Source organism: Mugil cephalus, chromosome 11, assembly GCF_022458985.1.
Source record: "Mugil cephalus isolate CIBA_MC_2020 chromosome 11, CIBA_Mcephalus_1.1, whole genome shotgun sequence".
Taxonomy (NCBI): Eukaryota; Metazoa; Chordata; class Actinopteri; order Mugiliformes; family Mugilidae; genus Mugil; species Mugil cephalus.
Window position 1 is genome coordinate 27,015,002 of NC_061780.1, and position 19,008 is coordinate 27,034,009.

At 39.9% G+C, this 19,008-nt stretch overlaps 2 protein-coding genes and 1 pseudogene across 3 annotated transcripts; 2 read left to right on the forward strand and 1 right to left on the reverse strand.

The window, feature by feature from the left end:
* The first annotated feature begins 2,499 nt into the window (after positions 1–2,499).
* LOC125016559 lies at positions 2,500–6,496 on the forward strand (annotated as a pseudogene).
* Positions 6,497–7,096: 600 nt separating this feature from the next.
* LOC125016560 (methyltransferase-like protein 27) lies at positions 7,097–9,571 on the reverse strand. Its single transcript, XM_047599109.1, has 5 exons — positions 9,456–9,571; positions 8,726–8,854; positions 7,930–8,065; positions 7,742–7,834; positions 7,097–7,665 (listed from the first exon to the last, which is right to left on the reverse strand). The coding sequence occupies exons 1-5, from the start codon at positions 9,540–9,542 to the stop codon at positions 7,448–7,450; spliced, it is 663 nt and encodes a 220-aa protein (XP_047455065.1). The 5' UTR covers positions 9,543–9,571; the 3' UTR covers positions 7,097–7,447.
* Positions 9,572–14,500: 4,929 nt separating this feature from the next.
* LOC125016543 (methyltransferase-like protein 27) lies at positions 14,501–18,790 on the forward strand. Of its 2 annotated transcripts, none has more exons than XM_047599082.1 (6): positions 14,501–14,650; positions 15,350–15,498; positions 15,647–15,775; positions 16,308–16,443; positions 16,524–16,616; positions 18,484–18,790. In XM_047599082.1, the coding sequence occupies exons 2-6, from the start codon at positions 15,379–15,381 to the stop codon at positions 18,714–18,716; spliced, it is 711 nt and encodes a 236-aa protein (XP_047455038.1). In that variant the 5' UTR covers positions 14,501–14,650; positions 15,350–15,378; the 3' UTR covers positions 18,717–18,790. The 2 variants fall into 2 exon arrangements, with proteins under 2 accessions (XP_047455038.1, XP_047455039.1); XM_047599083.1 differs by lacking the exon at positions 14,501–14,650 and adding an exon at positions 15,173–15,306.
* The last annotated feature ends 218 nt before the right edge of the window (positions 18,791–19,008 follow it).

Consider the following 19,008-nt stretch of genomic DNA (forward strand, 5'->3'; position numbering starts at 1 on the left):
AGTTATTCTGATTCTGATAATCTGAAAAATAAGTATCTGTAAAAAAAAAAAACACTGTTGTTATTATATGTTAATACACGTTAATAGAGCCTGATACATATTTCCAGTCTTTTTTTTTCAGTGTGTTGTGTTGATGTCTGTGTGTGTGTGAGAGTGTGTGTGTGTGTGTGTGTGTGTGTGTGTAAACTACAGGACACTCAAACTTTTTAAATTTCAAGTATTTTTCTATTCTATTCTATTCTATTCTATTCTATTCTATTCTATTCTATTCTATTCTATTCAATATAATAACACTCCCATACTTTTTGAAACGACGACTGAATTAATATTAAGACTCAGTAAATGTCAGTTTTTCTGCTTCACATGTTCTTGATTTATGAACGAGAGTCTGGTCGAGTCGAAATGAGAAAACGCAGAGACCCTGACATTGTGCCACGTTTTAATGTTTTGTGAGAAACTAGATGAACAGGAAGTGTTTGTGTTTTAGAAGAGACGACAAACAAGCCAATCAGCTTCCAGCAGCTCAACTCTTCCTCCCAAGCAGCCTCCCCATCATCCATCATTTCCTTCTCCACCTGGACTCCCTCACACAGGTATTTACAAACTGCTTCATTTCTCCCAGTTTTGTTACTTGAAAAAATAATTAGTTTCCTCTCCCAGCCAATGACAGAGCCAACCTTCCTCAGCACTTTATTCAGTGTGTTTCGGTTCCTCCAGCAGACCACGGCAGAGAAAAGGGTTCTGGCCACGACAGACTCCCTCAGCTTGTCCTGCAGTTGGTGCTGTACCCTCCTTACCTCCTCCCTGTCTCCAGACATGAAGGCGAGAGTCTTCATGGTCGCTGGTGATCCACGGCTTATTGTTGTGAAACTGCGCTGCATCCGCCTTAATTATTAAAAAGTATCAGTATCAGCATCAGTGATGATGACCCTGTTTATACTTCATACTGACCAATATGCCTTTAACTTTTCATTTTACACCAATTAAATATGAATGTGTGTTTATAAATAAAATATGTATTTCTTTTAGCCTCAGAGTTTTTTGGGTGTGTGTGAAAGAAAGAGAAAAAAGCGAAAAACAAAAGAGAGTAGACATAGAACTATGCACCTGACCCGAAGGCAAACCAATCCTAACCAGTTTATTTCAGTACTCTACTGAGCCAAGCCTTAACAGGAGGGCTGATAGCTATGATGAACAGAGTTTTTACTGCAGTTGGATTCTAAAACTACTCTAAGACGCCACGACAGTTGCTAAAGCATTAGTAAAAGAGATATTCCCAAGACATGGCATCCCTGAAAGAACCTACAGTGACAATGAGACTCATTTTGTTAACATCATAACATTTAATGTGCATATTACACCAGTATCATCAGGACTGACACCATTTCAAATGATGTATGGCAGACCGTACCAAATTCCTCAGATAAAATCATTGAAGAAATGAGAAAAGAAAGATAACATTATGTCAAGTTGGGGATGTCGAGGTGAGGACCCAGGTGTAGGACAATACGAATGAGGAGGCAAGGAATCCAGGGAAAAAGTTTTTTTTTAATAATTAGCAAAAAATCGCAGCGCAAATACAAGATACAAAAATCAAAAGAATCATGACATGGCATGAAAAAACAAGAAATGAGGACATGGAAACACGGCATGGAGACATTAACGACGCAACAAAGAACAAAGGGAAAGCGGGCGATAAAAACACAAGAGGGCTCAGGGCTGACAAGACAGAGTGAAACACACGATGACAATCAACACAGGTGAAACCAATGAACAATCAATTGTAAAAACCACAAGGAAACACGACAGAAAACTAAGAAACTTTGCAAAATAAAACAGGAAACACAAAACATGATAAAAACATCACAAACCATGACACATTAACTGAAAACATAGCACAGAGATTCCTTCAGTTGATTCCGTTCCAGATACCCTAAGGCCTGAGGATCCAGATGCTAAGCTAAGCCTGGAGACTGGATGCTGATCAAAAGTCATGAAGAGAACATCCATGCAGAACAGGTTCTACTGACCCTCCAGGTTTATTTAGCAGAAACCATCATTGTGTTAACATGAACCCCACCTGTGCAGCAGTTTCTTTATCTTTATCTTTATCAGACCAACTAGGAAAGACAAAGAGAAGGTTTAACTCCACAGAATGTATGAATGGTCTGAAACACTGTCTGGAGGTGGAGACCAAAGGTTGAAGAATGATGAGGATTCTCAGGTTCTTGGTTTAATCTGATGAAGCGTAAACAAAGACATAAACCATGAACATCCATTCAGAACAGGTTCTACTGACCCTCCTGGTTTATTTAGCTTAAACCAGTTGACCATATATAGGGATCATTGTGTTGTTAACATGAACCCCACCCGTGCAGCAGTTTCTGTCTGTTCTCCTCTTCCTCCCCCCTCTCCTTCTCTTATATCAATCATGACCTGTCCAAGTAGTTTCCATCAGCCAATCAGCTTCCAGCAGCTCAACTCTTCCTCCCAAGCAGCTTCCCTCACATTGGTCATTTCCTTCTCCACCTGGACTCCCTCACACAGGTATTTACGAACTGCTTCATTTCTCCCAGTTTAAAAGACGTTTGCACCGACATTGATTTGACTGAACATCTGGAAGGAGGAAGCTCCTAAAGCTCCTTGAACCAGATGTTGTGAAACTTTGCGTCCAGTAGTTTGTTGTTTGCTGGAGTATTTCCTCTCCGTTCATTAAATACCTGCAGCAGTTTCATGCACCAACAGGATCTGTGTGTAAAGACAGACACGTCCTGACTTCTACCACTGCTGCTTTAGTTTACTGCTCCTTAAATTCTCTAAAAGTGTGTTTCCATAAATACAGTCCATCAGGGACGTTAGCTCTATAATTTAAATAACTACGGCAACAATGACAGCAAATATATCTGGTAGATTATAACACAGTATTGATCTGGGGTTCAGCTGTCATGAATCCTAGGAATTGTTGGCAAAATGGTGAATGTGAATTTAGTTTATCATCAAAAACACAACCTGGAAACCAAGAGCAAGATTTCCCACAAAATGTTTGTGGTTTAAGCTTATGTGAAGTTTCACTATTGGGAACTGATCCGGATCCAGCAAAGGTTGTTTGGGGAGTGGCTGAATGTGATTAATGACAGAATGTCACCTGGAGCTGAAATAGTTTCCTGCTACATGTCTCTATGACTACACATGAAGTCCATGACTCTGATTCTGATCAGAACGGCGTCTAGCAAGAATAGAATGTCCTTTATTGTCATCATATAGTGTATAATCAGTTAGGAGAGCTTCTCCTTATCAGTGCAGACACAAAATTTATACAAGATAGTGCAAGAGGTTCAATTTACAGAGATGTCAGTTCAAGAGATTTCTGTCTTTATTTTGATGAGACGTCAAACAACAAACCAGCATCCACAGGTTTCTACCGTTATAACCTCGTCTATCGATATAACCGAGTCTATTAACAGCTGCTCTTGTTCTGTCTCCAGGTCTGAAGTCGTCTCTTCATCATGTCAGACTGCAGGAAAACCGTGGACGATATGAAGACCATACTTCAAACCTGCAGAGGCTTCGATATACAACAGAGGATGAACTTCTACAACAGCTGGGCTGAGACGTACGAACAGGTCAGTCAATACAATCCCAACTTATTCTCTAATATTTATGATTTCTTTTAAATATTTTAGTATTTCTTGAGTGTGAATGTGTTTCCAAAGACATGTCTGAAGTATTAGCGACACACAACAACACATCATCTGCATATAAGTATTTTTCTCCCTCTTGGACAAAATAAACCACAATTATTAGTGTTCAAAAATAATAACAAACTTATTTTGGAAGTTAATATGTTTCCACATAAATGCCTGTAAGCACAAGATGACTGGGCGGAGCGTTACCAACATATAAAAACACATCATCTGCATATGAGGATTTACCAAAGTTCAGCAGCAAGAAAAAAACAAATGTTGTGGAACCAGTTTTATAAAGTGTCATTATGCATGGACAGAACTGGCTTTAATAGTAGACACCGATTTAAACCTGCTGGATTCAAGATTTAATCATATTATTGTTTGTGTCCAATTTATCAAGTGAATTTACATGTGAAACATATAACAATGAATCATCTGCATATAAGGATTATTTTCCCCTTTTGTTTAATAATGAACACAAATGTTTAGTGTTCAATAACGATCATCAGGATCTGAAAGTGTTTTGTTGTTAACAGGATGTGGAAGTGTTGAGCTACAGAGCTCCACAACTGGCTGTAGATTTCCTGGATGCTAACTTCTGTGGGATTCGTGAGGAGGTTCAGGTTCTGGATGTCGCCTGTGGCTCAGGATTGGTTGCTAAACTGGTGAGCTGAGTGTTTCTGTTAAACAATCCTAGAAAACTCAGACTAGACCTGGACCAAGATATTCCAAAAACACCACAGAGCTCACATGTTCTCCAAAGGTTCTAGTGAAACAGAACCAGGTCCAGTCTCCATCTGGACATTAGGATCAAACCAAAGAACCCAAAGTTCCTCCATGTTGGGTTCTATCTCTTAAAGTGAATCTGGCTCCAAAATGCTACTGATTCACTACAGGAGGCAACGTACACACAATTCAAGCTTTGGACATTTTATTTCTCCTGGACGTCATCACATTCTACCATTGAGCTCATTCTACGATCCAGAAGAAGATGGAGATTTACACATGGAACTCCCCAGGACCCCAGCCACCAAGGCTACATGCTACATAGCAATGCTAAGCTACCAGCCACCAAGGCTACATGCTACATAGCAATGTTAAGGTACGAGCCACCAAGGCTGCATGCTACATAGCAATGCTAAGCTAACAGCCACCAAGGCTACATGCTACATAGCAATGCTAAGCTAACAGCCACCAGAAGAGTTATTTCATATATACCAGCTGATCACTGGCCGTAGTCTTTGTGGTGTATTCCAGTGCAAAGTTTTGGTTCAGACTTTAGAGACGTGAGGCCCCAGAGTCCACGACCAGTCGAGACCTGTAAACCTCGTCTTATTACAGATGTCTGAACTGGGATTCAAACACTTTGTGGGAGTGGACGGCAGTAAAGGCATGCTGGACCAAACTGAAAAGACCGGCCTCTATCGGGACCTCAAACTGGCTCTACTGGGACCAGAACCACTGCCTGCACAGAGCGGTACGCTACGCAAACTTTTATTATATCCCAAATGATTTTGGTTTTTCATTGACAAGGTGGTGAATTAAATATGAGCGTTGGACCAGTGCAATCTTTAACATCTCCTCCTCTGTTTTAGGTGCCTTTGATGTGGTGATAATTGTTGGAGCTTTGCGTCACGGCTTTGTGCCTGTCAGCGTCATCAGGGAGCTCTGCAACGCTGCCAAACCAGGTAACCAACACATGAGAACCAGGAAGGAAACTAAACCAACTACCCTGAAATTCAATCACAAGGGATTTCTGTGCTCATGTAACATTTGTGTTACTGCTTTTTTTTTTTTTTCTCTGTAATCTGTAATTCTCACTAAACCATGTTTTAACAGTCACATAATTCAGAATGAGTGCCCTTCAAATCATCATTTGAGGCTTCAATCCTCAGGTGGAGGTCGGGGTGGATGGAGGACCCGCAAAGCGTACACCCAGACTCCCCTTTGTGGTTTAGACAGCACAAGATGAGACACAAGTGGTGGTTTGGTTCATTGTTATCAAACACTATGTGCCTTATTTTTTGTGTGTTAGTTATATTTATAAATCAACTTTATTTTTTTTTAGTCTTGAGATATTTCATCAGATCCAAAAATGAGATATAGTCGGATATAAAATGGTATTTTTGAGTCTATCCACATGATTCTCCATGAACCATCCTGATAGAATCTGATCCCTGTGTCTCAGTTTGTTTCCATCTAGATAGCGCTAATATGTAATATGTCATGAAGACAATATTACATAATATTCTGTTCAGTATTCTCATAGATTCTCTAATGTGCACATTGGTAGAATTTGATCATGTAGAGGCTAAATAAAATGGGCAAAATGTGTTGTTTTTGTTTTTTTAGGTGAGTTTAATCTTCCAGAACCCCAAATCTCTCAAACACCACAGATAATCTTAAGAGACTAAAAAAGAGTAAAACTGATTCATGTCTCCCTGTTTCCTGCAGGAGGATACGTCTGCATGTCCAGAGTGGACCTGAAGTCTGAGTCCGGAGAAAAATAGCAAGTGTCTATGGAGCGAGAGCTGCAGCTGATGGAGGAGGAGGGTCTGTGGACTCAGGTGGACACTAGAGACATGAATAAATACATTTTAGACGTTTACAAGAACTATATTAAAGAGGAGGAGGAGCAGCAGTACCTGCATGGAACCGTCTACCTGTACAAGAAGTCGCTTCAGTAGAAGCTTTGAAAGAGGTTTCAGGGAGAAAGAGATTTGAACGGAAAGTGTAACCAGTCATTTGTAATAAACACAGAGTAGAAATCACTTTGTGTGTGCGTAGTTTCTTATGCTTTTCTGCTGCTGCTGCATCTCTTTTTGCGTGATGTTTTGAGTTAATTTTGCATTAGTTTTGCATTAATTTTGTGTCTCTTTGAGATATTCATTAATACACAAGCTACATATGGTGCAGTCAAAGGCTTAGGAAAGCATTGGCTACTGCCACAATGAGGTTTTAACCCACTGTAGCCCCAGTGGGGACTATTCCCTCCTGTCAGCTGTTTTTCCATGCTGTCACTAAGTCTTTCCCTAGTCACCAGCTGCACTGTTCACAGCAGTCACTAGCCTAAGCTAGCTTTTATATTCATTAATACACAAACCTCTCTCTCATTGGCTGATGTTAAGGTTGATGAATCCACTCAACAACCACCAACATCTCACAACTGAAGCAATGGGATCATATTCCTCCAGGCTGCTGTAGACACTGATCAGCAGTTTACCGTAAACCGAGAAGGATTTAATTACTTTTGCATAGAACGTAGGATGAATTTTCTGGGATACATAAATACACCATGTAATATTTCTATTTGATCAGATTCTTGTTGTCCACTTTGAGGATATTTTGAGTTATTTTTATGAAAAAATGTAAAAACAAAATTCTGAAGGATGAAAACAAAAAAATTTAAGCAGCACTTTGTGTGATTTATTGATATTCTGACACACTGAAGAAGAAAAAAAAAAAACATTTTACATTTTACACCTTCCATCTGGAGGCTCTGTTTTCTGTTTAAACCTCTGTATTTAGAATGTAATTACCCCCAAATCAGGGACTTTGTCTTTTACAGGATGGGATCTATTTTATTATCATATTTACAATTTGCTTGCAATGCACTGCAGAAACAAAGAGTAGAGCAAAAAAATTATTTTAACATTTGAACACATTTATACAAAAATCACATAGAAAACCATATGGTCTTTAACAGTGTAAGATTTTCCTTAACTTTCTGTTGCATGCTGCAATACTTTCAGAAATGGGAGTTATTCAGCGGATTTCTTGTAGAGATAAACATTCCCACCGACGTACTTCTCCTCAGAGTGTGCGGTCACATCCATCATGTATCTTTCCTCCTGTTTGATTCCTACTGGACTCCACAGTCCTTCCTCCTCCATCAGCTGCAGTTCTCTCTCCAGATCCTGCTTGTATTCTTCTGACTTTTTTCCCACATGGTTTTTTCTTGACATGCAGATGAAACCTCCTGCACACAGCGAACAAGTTAAAACTTTACACAAAGACTTTATGTTCCTCCCGCAGCTCATAAATGCTTCAGTTACCTGGTTTGGAGGCGCTGCAGAGCTCCCTGACAACACTGACTGGAGCATAATCAACATCTAGAGCACCGACCAGGATCACCACATCAAACGCACCTGAAACCAGGAGAAGAAGAAGAAGACAAACAGTCGGCTTCAGTTTCCACAAAACATCCCGAATGGCTGCAAATGTGGCTTCGCATATAGAATACCCCTCTGTGCAGGCAGTGGTTCTGGTCCCAGTAGAGCCAGTTTGAGGTCCCGATAGAGGCCGTTCTTTTCAGCTTGGTCCAGCATGCCTTTACTGCCGTCCACTCCCACAAAGTGTTTGAATCCCAATTCAGACATCTGTAATAAGACGAGGTTTAAAGGTCTGGGCTCATTGAACTGACTCCATTTGTCAATAACCGTTGAATGTGACGTTGCCTCATGTCTGCTGAGTCTGGACCAAAACTTTGCCCTGGAATACACCACAAAGTCTACACTAGTGATCATCTGGTATAAATGAAATAACAGCAGGCAGCCTCCATATAATGGGCATATGGCAGGCATTTTTATACTCAAACAGAGCTTTACATTGATATGTAGCATGTAGCCTTAGTGGCTGTTAGCTTAGCATTGCTATGTAGCATGTAGCCTTGGTGGCTGGGGTCCTGGGGAGTTCCAGGTGTAAATCTCCATCTTCTTCTGGATCGTATAATGAGCTCAATGGTAGAATGTGATGACGTCCAGGAGAAATAAAATGTCCAAAGCTTGAATTGTGTGTACGTTGCCTCCTGTAGTGAATCAGTAGCATTTTGGAGCCAGATTCACTTTAAGAGGTAAAAACCCAACGTGGAGGAACTTTGGGTTCTTTGGTTTGATCCTAATGTCCAGATGGAGACTGGACCTGGTTCTGTTTCACTAGAACCTTTGGAGAACATGTGAGCTCTGTGGTGTTTTTGGAATATCTTGGTCCAGGTCTAGTCTGAATTTTCTAGGATTGTTTAACAGAAACACTCAGCTCACCAGTTTAGCAACCAATCCTGAGCCACAGGCAACATCCAGAACCTGAACCTCCTCACGAATCCCACAGAAGTTAGCATCCAGGAAATCTACGGCCAGTTGTGGAGCTCTGTAGCTCAACACTTCCACATCCTGTTAACAACAAAACACTTTCAGATCCTGATGATCGTTATTGAACACTAAACATTTGTGTTCATTATTAAACAAAAGGGGAAAATAAATCCTTATATGCAGATGATTCATTGTTATATGTTTCACATGTAAATTCACTTGATAAATTGGACACAAACAATAATATGATTAAATCTTGAATCCAGCAGGTTTAAATCGGTGTCTACTATTGAAGCCAGTTCTGTCCATGCATAATGACACTTTATAAAACTGGTTCCACAACATTTGTTTTTTTCTTGCTGCTGAACTTTGGTAAATCCTCATATGCAGATGATGTGTTTTTATATGTTGGTAACGCTCCGCCCAGTCATCTTGTGCTTACAGGCATTTATGTGGAAACATATTCACATCCAAAATAAGTTTGTTATTATTTTTGAACACTAATAATTGTGGTTTATTTTTGTCCAAGAGGGAGAAAAATACTTATATGCAGATGATGTGTTGTTGTATGTCGCTAATACTTCAGACATGTCTTTGGAAACACATTCACACTCAAGAAATACTAAAATATTTAAAAGAAATCATAAATACTAGAGAATAAATTGGGATTGTATTGACTGACCTGTTCGTACGTCTCGGCCCAGCTGTCGTAGAAGTTCATCCAGGCTTGTATATCGAAGCCTCTGCAGGTTTGAAGTATGGTCTTCATATCATCCACGGTTTTCCTGCAGTCTGACATGATGAAGAGACGACTTCAGACCTGGAGACAGAACAAGAGCAGCTGTTAATAGACTCGGTTATATTGATAGACGAGGTTATAACGGTAGAAACCTGTGGATGCTGGTGTGTTGTTTGACATCTCATCAAAATAAAGACAGAAATCTCTTGAACTGACATCTCTGTAAATTTAATCTTTTGCACTATCTTGTATAAACGTTGTGTCTGCACTGATAAGGAGAAGCTCTCCTAACTGATTATACACTATATGATGACAATAAAGGACATTCTATTCTTGCTAGACGCCGTTCTGATCAGAATCAGAGTCATGGACTTCATGTGTAGTCATAGAGACGTGTAGCAGGAAACTATTTCAGCTCCAGGTGACATTCTGTCATTAACCGCATTCAGCCACTCCCCAAACAACCTTTGCTGGATCCGGATCAGTTCCCAATAGTGAAACTTCACATAAGCTTAAACCACAAACATTTTGTGGGAAATCTTGGTCTTGGTTTCCAGGTTGTGTTTTTGATGATAAACTAAATTCACATTCACCATTTTGCCAACAATTCCTAGGATTCATGACAGCTGAACCCCAGATCAATACTGTGTTATAATCTACCAGATATATTTGCTGTCATTGTTGCCGTAGTTATTTAAATTATAGAGCTAACGTCCCTGATGGACTGTATTTATGGAAACACACTTTTAGAGAATTTAAGGAGCAGTAAACTAAAATCAGCAGTGGTAGAAGTCAGGACGTGTCTGTCTTTACACACAGATCCTGTTGGTGCATGAAACTGCTGCAGGTATTTAATGAACGGAGAGGAAATACTCCAGCAAACAACAAACTACTGGACGCAAAGCTTCACCACCAACATCTGGTTCAAGGAGCTTTAGGAGCTTCCTCCTTCCAGATGTTCAGTCAAATCAATGTCGGTGCGAACGTCTTTTAAACTGGGAGAAATGAAGCAGTTTGTAAATACCTGTGTGAGGGAGTCCAGGTGGAGAATGAAATGACTAATGTGAGGGAAGCTGCTTGGGAGGAAGAGTTGAGCTGCTGGAAGCTGATTGGCTGATGGAAACTACTTGAACAGGTCATGATTGATATAAGAGAAGGAGAGGGGGGAGGAAGAGGAGAACAGACAGAAACTGCTGCACGGGTGGGGTTCATGTTAACAACACAATGATCCCTATATATGGTCAACTGGTTTATGCTAAATAAACCAGGAGGGTCAGTAGAACCTGTTCTGAATGGATGTTTTGTGTCTTTGTGTCTTTGTTTACGCTTCATCAGATTAAACCAAGAACCTGAGAATCCTCATCATTCTTCAACCTTTGGTCTCCACCTCCAGACAGTGTTTCAGACCATTCATACATACATGGAGTTAAACTTTCTCTTTGTCTTTTCTAGTTGGTCTGATAAAGCTGCTGTCGGAGGAAGAGTGTAATGATGAGACTTCTCTTGATAATTGGGATTTTATTAAATATGCAGAAATCTAATTATTCATATACATCTCAAAAAATTTGAATATCGGGAAAAAGATCACTTCAGAAAGTAAAACTCATGTATTATGTAGATTCATTACACATAGAGTGAAATATTTCAAACCTTTATTTCTTGTAATTTTCATAGTTATGACTTAGAGATAATGAAACTCAGCATCTCAAAAAATTAGGATATTACATAAGTAATATCAATCAATAAAATATTTAAAATATCATTTTAAACACATATGTCAGGCTTCTGAAAAGTATGTTCATTTTTATGCATTCAGTACTTGGTTGTTTCTCCTTTTGCATGAATTGCTGCATCAGTGCAGGGTGGTGATCATCCTGAGGCTCTGCTGAGGTCTAATGGAAGTCCAGGTCTCTGCATCCTAGGGTCTGGTGTCTCTAAAGTTCCTCTTGACAGTAGCCCATAGATTCTCTACAGGGTTCAGGTCAGGCGAGTTTGCTGGCCAGCCAAGGATAGTAACACCAGGGTCCCCGAACCAGCTTCTGGTACCTTTGGAAATGTGGACCGGTTCTAAGTCTTGCTGGAAAATGAAATCAGCTTCTCCATGAAGACCGTGGACCAACACCAGCAGATGACACAGTGCCACAAATCATCACAGACTTTGGAAACTCTCCACTCCTCCTCCAGACTCTGGGACCTTGATTTCCAAATGACATGAATATTTACTTTCATCTGAGAAGAGGACGTTGGGCCACAGAGAAACAGTCCAGTTCTTCTTCTCCTCAGCAGGTAAGATGCTCCTGACGTTGTCTGGTTCAGGAGTGGTTGGACTTGAGGAATGTGACATTTGTAGCCCACAGGATTCATCTGAGCATCTCCAACAAACTCATGAATGGATTTTGCTTTACAATGCTCTGAAGGCTGTGGTTGTCCCTGTTTCTGACTTTTAGCAATGACTTTTTGTGACTTTCTGTCCTTATGGAGCATGTTAATGACCTTCTGGGCATCAGCCTCCACCATGATTGTGTAGCCGACTGACCCAGACTGAGAGAACATTTAAAGCCTCAGGAACCTTCCTGGTGTTTTGAGTTAATTCACTGACTGGATGTGATGTCAGGAGTTTCCAATATTGAACTTTTCTATAGTATTCAAATGTTTTGAGACACTGAGTTTTGGTTTTTTGTTATCTTCAAGTCATAAACATGAAAATTACAAGAAACAAAGGCTTGAAATATTTCAGTCTATGTGTGATGAATCTAGATAATACATGAGTTTAACTTTCTGAAGTTACTGACAAGAAATATTGAATTTTTTCCCGATATGCGCATTTTTTGAGCTGTACCTGTGCTAGTAACAGTTGTGGTAATTGTGAATGAAAAACTTCAGTATTATATTTTGACCTTGTCTTGTCTGTGTTCCTTCCATATATAAAACAAGGTGTACGAGTTTGAAGAGACTGGCCGCTGCCATAGATGGTGATAATTTCATGTCTTATATTCCTCCTGGTCAGAATGGTTCTGGCTGGACACAACAACTCATTAATAAAACGTGGTTGTTGGAAAATCCAAAGATGGTGGAACAAAACTGGATTGATTTCAATATTATCAAGTTTTTCACATGTCAGGTTTAATAATAGAATGAGTGCGATGTAATTTGACACTACAGAGAGTTCATGATGCATTCGAAGCCTCGGGACCTTTGATGTTTGAGTTAAATGTGTTATTTGTTGAGTGATTGAATGAATCATGGCTAATCATTAGTCCACATTAACAGCAGATACAAACTCACCAGAAGAACCAAAAACACAGAAGGAAGTGATTAGAGCACCTGTTGGTAACGTACCTGACTCAGCACCTACATCTAATGCAAATACTCCAGAATCTAAAGATTTTCTAGAACTTTTTGCTCCACAACCACGGGCAGGAGAAACCGGACGTGCCAGAGGGTGGTTTTATGTGCATCCTTTTACAGACTTGATGACCGTGTGGACAAAAGATAAAATGCCTTGTCTGGTTCTTTTGAAGCTGAAAAAACTGTTTTTCTTCTTTTCTTGTTTTACAGGCGGAGCTGAACCTGAATACGACGTCGGAAAGGCACTAATAACAGTTTGGTTTATTGTATCTTTTACAAATACTTATTTCTAACAAACAGTTTTCAAATGATTTGTATTGGAGAGGAAGACGAACATCCGATCAGAAAGCTGCCTTTCCTCATGTGACCTCAGTGAATATCTGAGTGACGTTCAGGAGTCAGGACATGACTTAAATGGTAAGTTCAGTTCATTTCAGTTTTATTTATATAGAGCCAATAACAATAAAATATGTCTCAAGATGCTTCACAGAAACCAGCCTGAAACCTTCAGATCAGCCTGAGTGAAAAAACGCCTTTTAACAGGAAGAAACCTGGAGCAGAACCAGCTTCAAACAGAGAAGAAGAACAGGAGGAACAAGATAAACTAACGTCTGTCACAGATACAAACATCAGGCCGAAGGCAGAGACGGTCCGTATAACAATAAAAAAGAAAGGCAAAAATCACAATAATAATAAACAAAACAGAAATAAAAAGGCATCCAGTATGTCGGCTAAAACGCCAGCACTTCCAGAGCCTTGAGGTGAGCCTGACCGTACTCATGGACAAAGTACAGCAGGACATGTGGACACAGCAACACTGGCACCGTCCCTCTTGGCACATGAAGCAGCTTCCTCAGTCCATCATTATGTGCCACCTTGAGTCTCTGAATACTGCTGCTTTTATGGTGGCGCCACAAGAGGGCAGTATACAACGAGCACATACAGAATTTCGTTTCAACATGTTGGCCTGTGCGTACTTCATACAGCATTGTCTTTGAATGTCCCTAGCATCAGGCAGGTCATCAGTCAAATGATGTCCTAAGTATTTGACCTCATCAGCAAATCATAATATTGCTCTTTTTACCACTGTATTAAACACCAAAGTCAGAGTCGCACTGTGAACATACTGTGAGTAAAAGCTGGAGATCAGCACTATATGGACACAGGATAACCAGATCATCCGCACACGTCAGATGGTTTACAGGGATGTCACCAACCGTACATCCTGTTCTGCAGATGTTTAGCTGGTTGCAGAGCTCGTCCATGTAAATATTAAGAAGGCCTAACTCTACTGCACACTTTAAAAGGAGCAGATGTGAAATCATCCCATTTCACGTACATTTACTGATGTAAATAGCTTCGGAGAGTCTGACGGTGTTTTCAGCTGCAGCACGACATGATTTGCTTTTTGCTTTTTGCTTTTTTTCTCATCTTTGTTGATGTGTTAAAGTCTGTGTGGTCATTTTTGTGTCTTGAGCCAGTTTGACAGTATTTTATAGCACTTTGTTTCTTCTTTGTGTGCTTTGTTTGAACGGAACAACCAAGAGGTCTTTAAAAATGCTACGTTGTGGTGACAGTAACAGGTGAGTCCAGGATGCCTGCAGGGTGTCAAACCCTTTGTTCTATGTTTGGAATTCCTTGAATTTACACATGTCCAAACAACTTCTGTCATTAACGTCGTCTGCTCAAACCAGCTTAAAAATCCACATGCAGTGATGGAACCACCTCCTTCAACTTAAAAGCCTGCCTCCTCTCCACTCACTGCTGTTTCCAGATCACAACGCTCTCAGGTGAGTTCGCTCTCTTTATTTGTCTCCTGTTATTGCTGCTGCTGCTGCAATTAACATCTAACGTAGCAATTAATGAGCCAGATGATCAGCTTGTTTATCGAACTTTAAGCCAAGTAAAATCAAGCGGTATTTCTAGAGGTAATAACGTGTTTATTTCATTATGTGGTAAGAAGTCTCCTTACTTGTCTAAACCGGCCAAACTGGTCTCTCCCTCATTTGTTCGTTCATCCGATCATCATCCTAATCTGACGGACTGGCATCGGCTCTCGTTGCCACCTATTCTCACACATATTTGAACTGAGCTGCAGGAAACCAGTGTTTGACTTGTTAATAGGTTCTTTGAACATATTAACACATGTTAAATCTACTGTTACTAACATATTCCAGCACCTGAAGGACGGATCTAAGGCAGATATTTGAAAAAAAAAAAAAAAAAAAGTTCGGGCCAGGCGGAAATGACCAGAAATAAACTTCTCAAATCCTTGATTTTACCAACTTTTTAAAATTTGACTTTACCAGATGTGTGAAATCAGACATAGTTCCCAGTACATTTCCCCTTTAAAAGGGGTCACACAGAAAACTCACTGTTCTGCTGCATCTGCTGTGAATTCTACCAGTGAACTCAAAAAGAAAATTATCGTAAACCTGATGTCCAGGTAAAAGTTGTCCTTAATTGTCTTGTTCTGACTTTATTTTCAGGATTGGTTCCTTCTTTTAAAGTCACCACGATGTCTTCGAACTCCGTCAGAACTCCAGAAGATGCCAGGGCCACGTTTCAGACATGTAAAAGCACTGATCCAAAAGAACGTGTCCAGTTCTACGACACCTGGGCAGAAACCTACGAGAAGGTGCGTTTAAAGACACACAGGCAGTTTTTTTTTTTTTTTTTGATGAAACCTGTATCAGCTTCAGAGTTCAATTTCTGAACATCAACAATAAGACACGTTTATGAGTCCGCTGACTTTTTGACTCTTTGGTTCGTTTGACGTCCGACAGGATCACACCATGATGAACTACAGAGCTCCGAACCTGGCCGTGAAATTCCTGTCTGACCACTTCCTGGGGAATCCTGAGGAAGCTCAGGTTCTGGATGTAGCCTGTGGGTCCGGATGGGTCGCCAAACTGGTAAATCTACTCAAAGAATCTACATCATAGTAAACATTTACATGTTCTCATTCTACGGATAGAAGCATCACATACCTGGAGCTAACCAGCTAGCCTCAGCTAACAGACAAAACACACAGTCATCATGTCAGAGTTACTTCCTGTGTCTCAATGTTTCTTCAGATATAAAAACAACTTGTTCTGATTATCTTCCGTGGTCCTTTAGAATTAGAATTAGAAAACATTTAGTTGTCCCACAATGAGGAGAAAGAAGTTTAGAGACTATCACATGATTCTACATCAACTATGAACCACATGGTGACTGGACCGATACAATCTGAACCTTGTTCCTCGCTGTTATACATTGGTGCAGCCATATTGCATTTAAGGTTTTCTAATAAAGCATGAAGCTTTTGTGTGAACAACATGGAGGAAATGGACGTTATGTTACTGATGTTATGTCACTGACTCTGGGAATCTGTTCCCTGAAGTCTGAACATTCAGATTGAATTCAGAATTTCACCAGTTAAAAAATCGTCTCGTCTTGTTACAGATGTCTGAACTGGGCTTCAAACACTTTGTGGGAGTGGACGGCAGTAAAGGCATGCTGGACCAAGCTGAAAAGAATGGCCTCTATCGGGACCTCAAACTGGCTGTTCTGGGACCAGAACCACTGCCTGCACAGAGCGGTACGCTACGCAAATAAACCTATTAAACCTATTATTATATTGGACCAGTGTGATCTTTAACATCTCCTCCTCTGCTTTAGGTTCATTTGACGTGGTGATAATTGTTGGAGCTTTGCGTCACGGCTTTGTGCCCGTCAGCGTCATCAGGGAGCTCTGCAACGCTGCCAAACCAGGTAACCAACACATGAGAACCAGGAAGGAAACTGAATCAGCCGCCCTGAAATTCAATCACTTTCATTCCCCTGTAATTATCATTAAGCTCCTGAGACCTGAGTTTTGTTTGCGATGCATTTTTAATTCCTCCAAGATATTTGGGACTAGTAGAAAACAAGAAGAATAAAAAGTAACCGTCACCTTTGAACAGGAAGTAGTTTTTGATATAAATGTGATGTCTTACAGTAACCCTCTAATACCTGGATAGCAAACAATGAAATCCCAACGCCCTCAAACGAGTACTTGCTAATTAGTGACATTGTAGCTCGTTACTGTTGATGGAATTAGATAAATGTCAAATCTGATGAGGTTATTTCTCCCTCGTCCATTTATGTCCCAGCTTTAGAATGAAAAACTTAATGTCCCCATATGAGGACGTCTTCAAATCGTTGTTTGAGGCCTCAGTACCGATGGAGTCACTATTAGTGGCCTCTGAGCTGCAAGACGAAGTGTCTGGTTAAAGTATTATGTTGTCAGTCTACAGTTCATGCAAAGAATTTATTTTGAAACATGCCTGAACAAATCAAGACAGGGACATGAAAGGGGGCGGAGACACACAGGACGTAACACGAGACAACAAACGCCACCACTCAGAAGACACCGGACTCATACTCTGTTAACGAGTTTGAGTTTGGCTCCATTCAGCATCAGTGTGTTTTTAGAATCACAGAAATCGTCAATTTTACTTTCCCTTCAAAATTATTTTAGTTGCTGTAATTTAATTGTAGAAGAAGTATTTTATTTCTTATGTATTCGTATATATTTATATGCAGACGATTCACTTTTATACTGTGATGGTAACTCTCTAGATTCAAATTGAAACTGCAGGTGTGAGGAATATTTATAAATCAACATCAAATACTTACATTTATTTTTATGGATTTTATAAAGCACAATGTCACGATATTTCCTCACATTCAAAAACAATCGATATAAAACGATTCTCCATCAACTATCCACCACATGTTGACTTTCCTGATAGAATCTCATCCCTGTGTCTCATACATGGTCACATGTTTCCATCTAGAAAGCACTAATATGTAATGAAGCATGAAGACTTGTTTCTCTAGGGAGTTACATGGGTGCACAGCAATATTCAATATACTCAATATTCTCATAGATTCTATAATGTGCACAATGGTCCGATTTCATAATGTAGAGGCTAAATAAAATCTAATTTTTCTAATGTCTAAATTCATTCATCAAGTCTTAACACTTCTTTTTATCACCCTTTTGTTTTATTTTTGATACTTAGATTTTATTGTTCTTTTTTTTCCAATTTCAAACAGAGAAATTAACATAAAAAAGGAAAACAAACAAAAAAAAAGCACAGTGCATGAACATCGTCACCAGTCCAATAAACAGTTGCTATGGAGACCACATACAAAAACATACAGAATACACAGCGAAGAAAAGAAATAAACTGTACCAATCCCGGTAATGCAGAAAGCTCCTGTGCATGTCACTCTGTTCCCCAACAAACAACCTTGTTGGTCATTTAACTGGTCACAGTTGACTTGTCTGACAGAATCTAATCCCAACGCTTCAATCGCCTCCATCTAGTGGTCATGTGGTGGAAATACAGATAATAAACGATGACCTTTGTAAGAATATGCCTCTGAGAGTTACATGCACGAACAACAGACAAATGGAGGAAATCTCAATATTCTTATAGATTCTATAATGTGCACAGTGGTTTGATGATGTAGAGTCTGAATAAAATCCTGATTTATTTTTGTCTTGTTACGTAGGGCTTCGTCCCAGAACCCTAAATCTTAAGAGACTAAAGAAGAGTGAAACTGATTCATGTCTCCCTGTTTCCTGCAGGAGGATACGTCTGCATGTCCAGAGTGGACCCGAAGTCAGAGTCCGGAGAAAAATACAAAGCGTCTATGGAGCGAGAGCTGCAGCTGATGGAGGAGGAGGGTCTGTGGACTCAGGTGGACACAAGAGACATGAATAAATACATTTTAGACGTTTACAATAACTATAGTAAAGAGGAGGAGGAGCAGCAGTACCTGCATGGAACCGTCTACCTGTACAAGAAGTCGCTTCAGTAGAAGCTTTGAAAGAGGTTTCAGGTTCGAAGGGAACGTGTAACCAGTCGTATGAAATAAACACAGAGTAGAAATCACTTTGGTCTGTGGATGATTTGTTTTCTCATGACTTTTTCTGCTGGAAAATACTTTAAAAATGACTTTATGTCCTGAACATGTGTTTAACTACCAATGAAACCAATGAAGCTCTGTCTTTGAGGACATTTTGAATGTTATTTATTTATTTTTAAACATCTTGTGTCTTTCTGTCACATATTGTGTCTCTTTTAAGACATTATGTTTCCTTCATGATATC

Coding starts and splice junctions, on each gene's coding strand:
- LOC125016560 (XM_047599109.1), bottom strand. CDS start 9,542: ATGAAGACCATACTTCAAACCTGCAGAGGCTTCGATATACAAGCCTGG. Junction 8,855..9,455: donor GGGCCGAGACGTACGAACAG/GTCAGTCAATAC, acceptor TGTTGTTAACAG/GATGTGGAAGTGTTGAGCTA. Junction 8,066..8,725: donor CAGGATTGGTTGCTAAACTG/GTGAGCTGAGTG, acceptor GTCTTATTACAG/ATGTCTGAATTGGGATTCAA.
- LOC125016543 (XM_047599082.1), top strand. CDS start 15,379: ATGTCTTCGAACTCCGTCAGAACTCCAGAAGATGCCAGGGCCACGTTT. Junction 15,499..15,646: donor GGGCAGAAACCTACGAGAAG/GTGCGTTTAAAG, acceptor GACGTCCGACAG/GATCACACCATGATGAACTA. Junction 16,444..16,523: donor ACCACTGCCTGCACAGAGCG/GTACGCTACGCA, acceptor CCTCTGCTTTAG/GTTCATTTGACGTGGTGATA.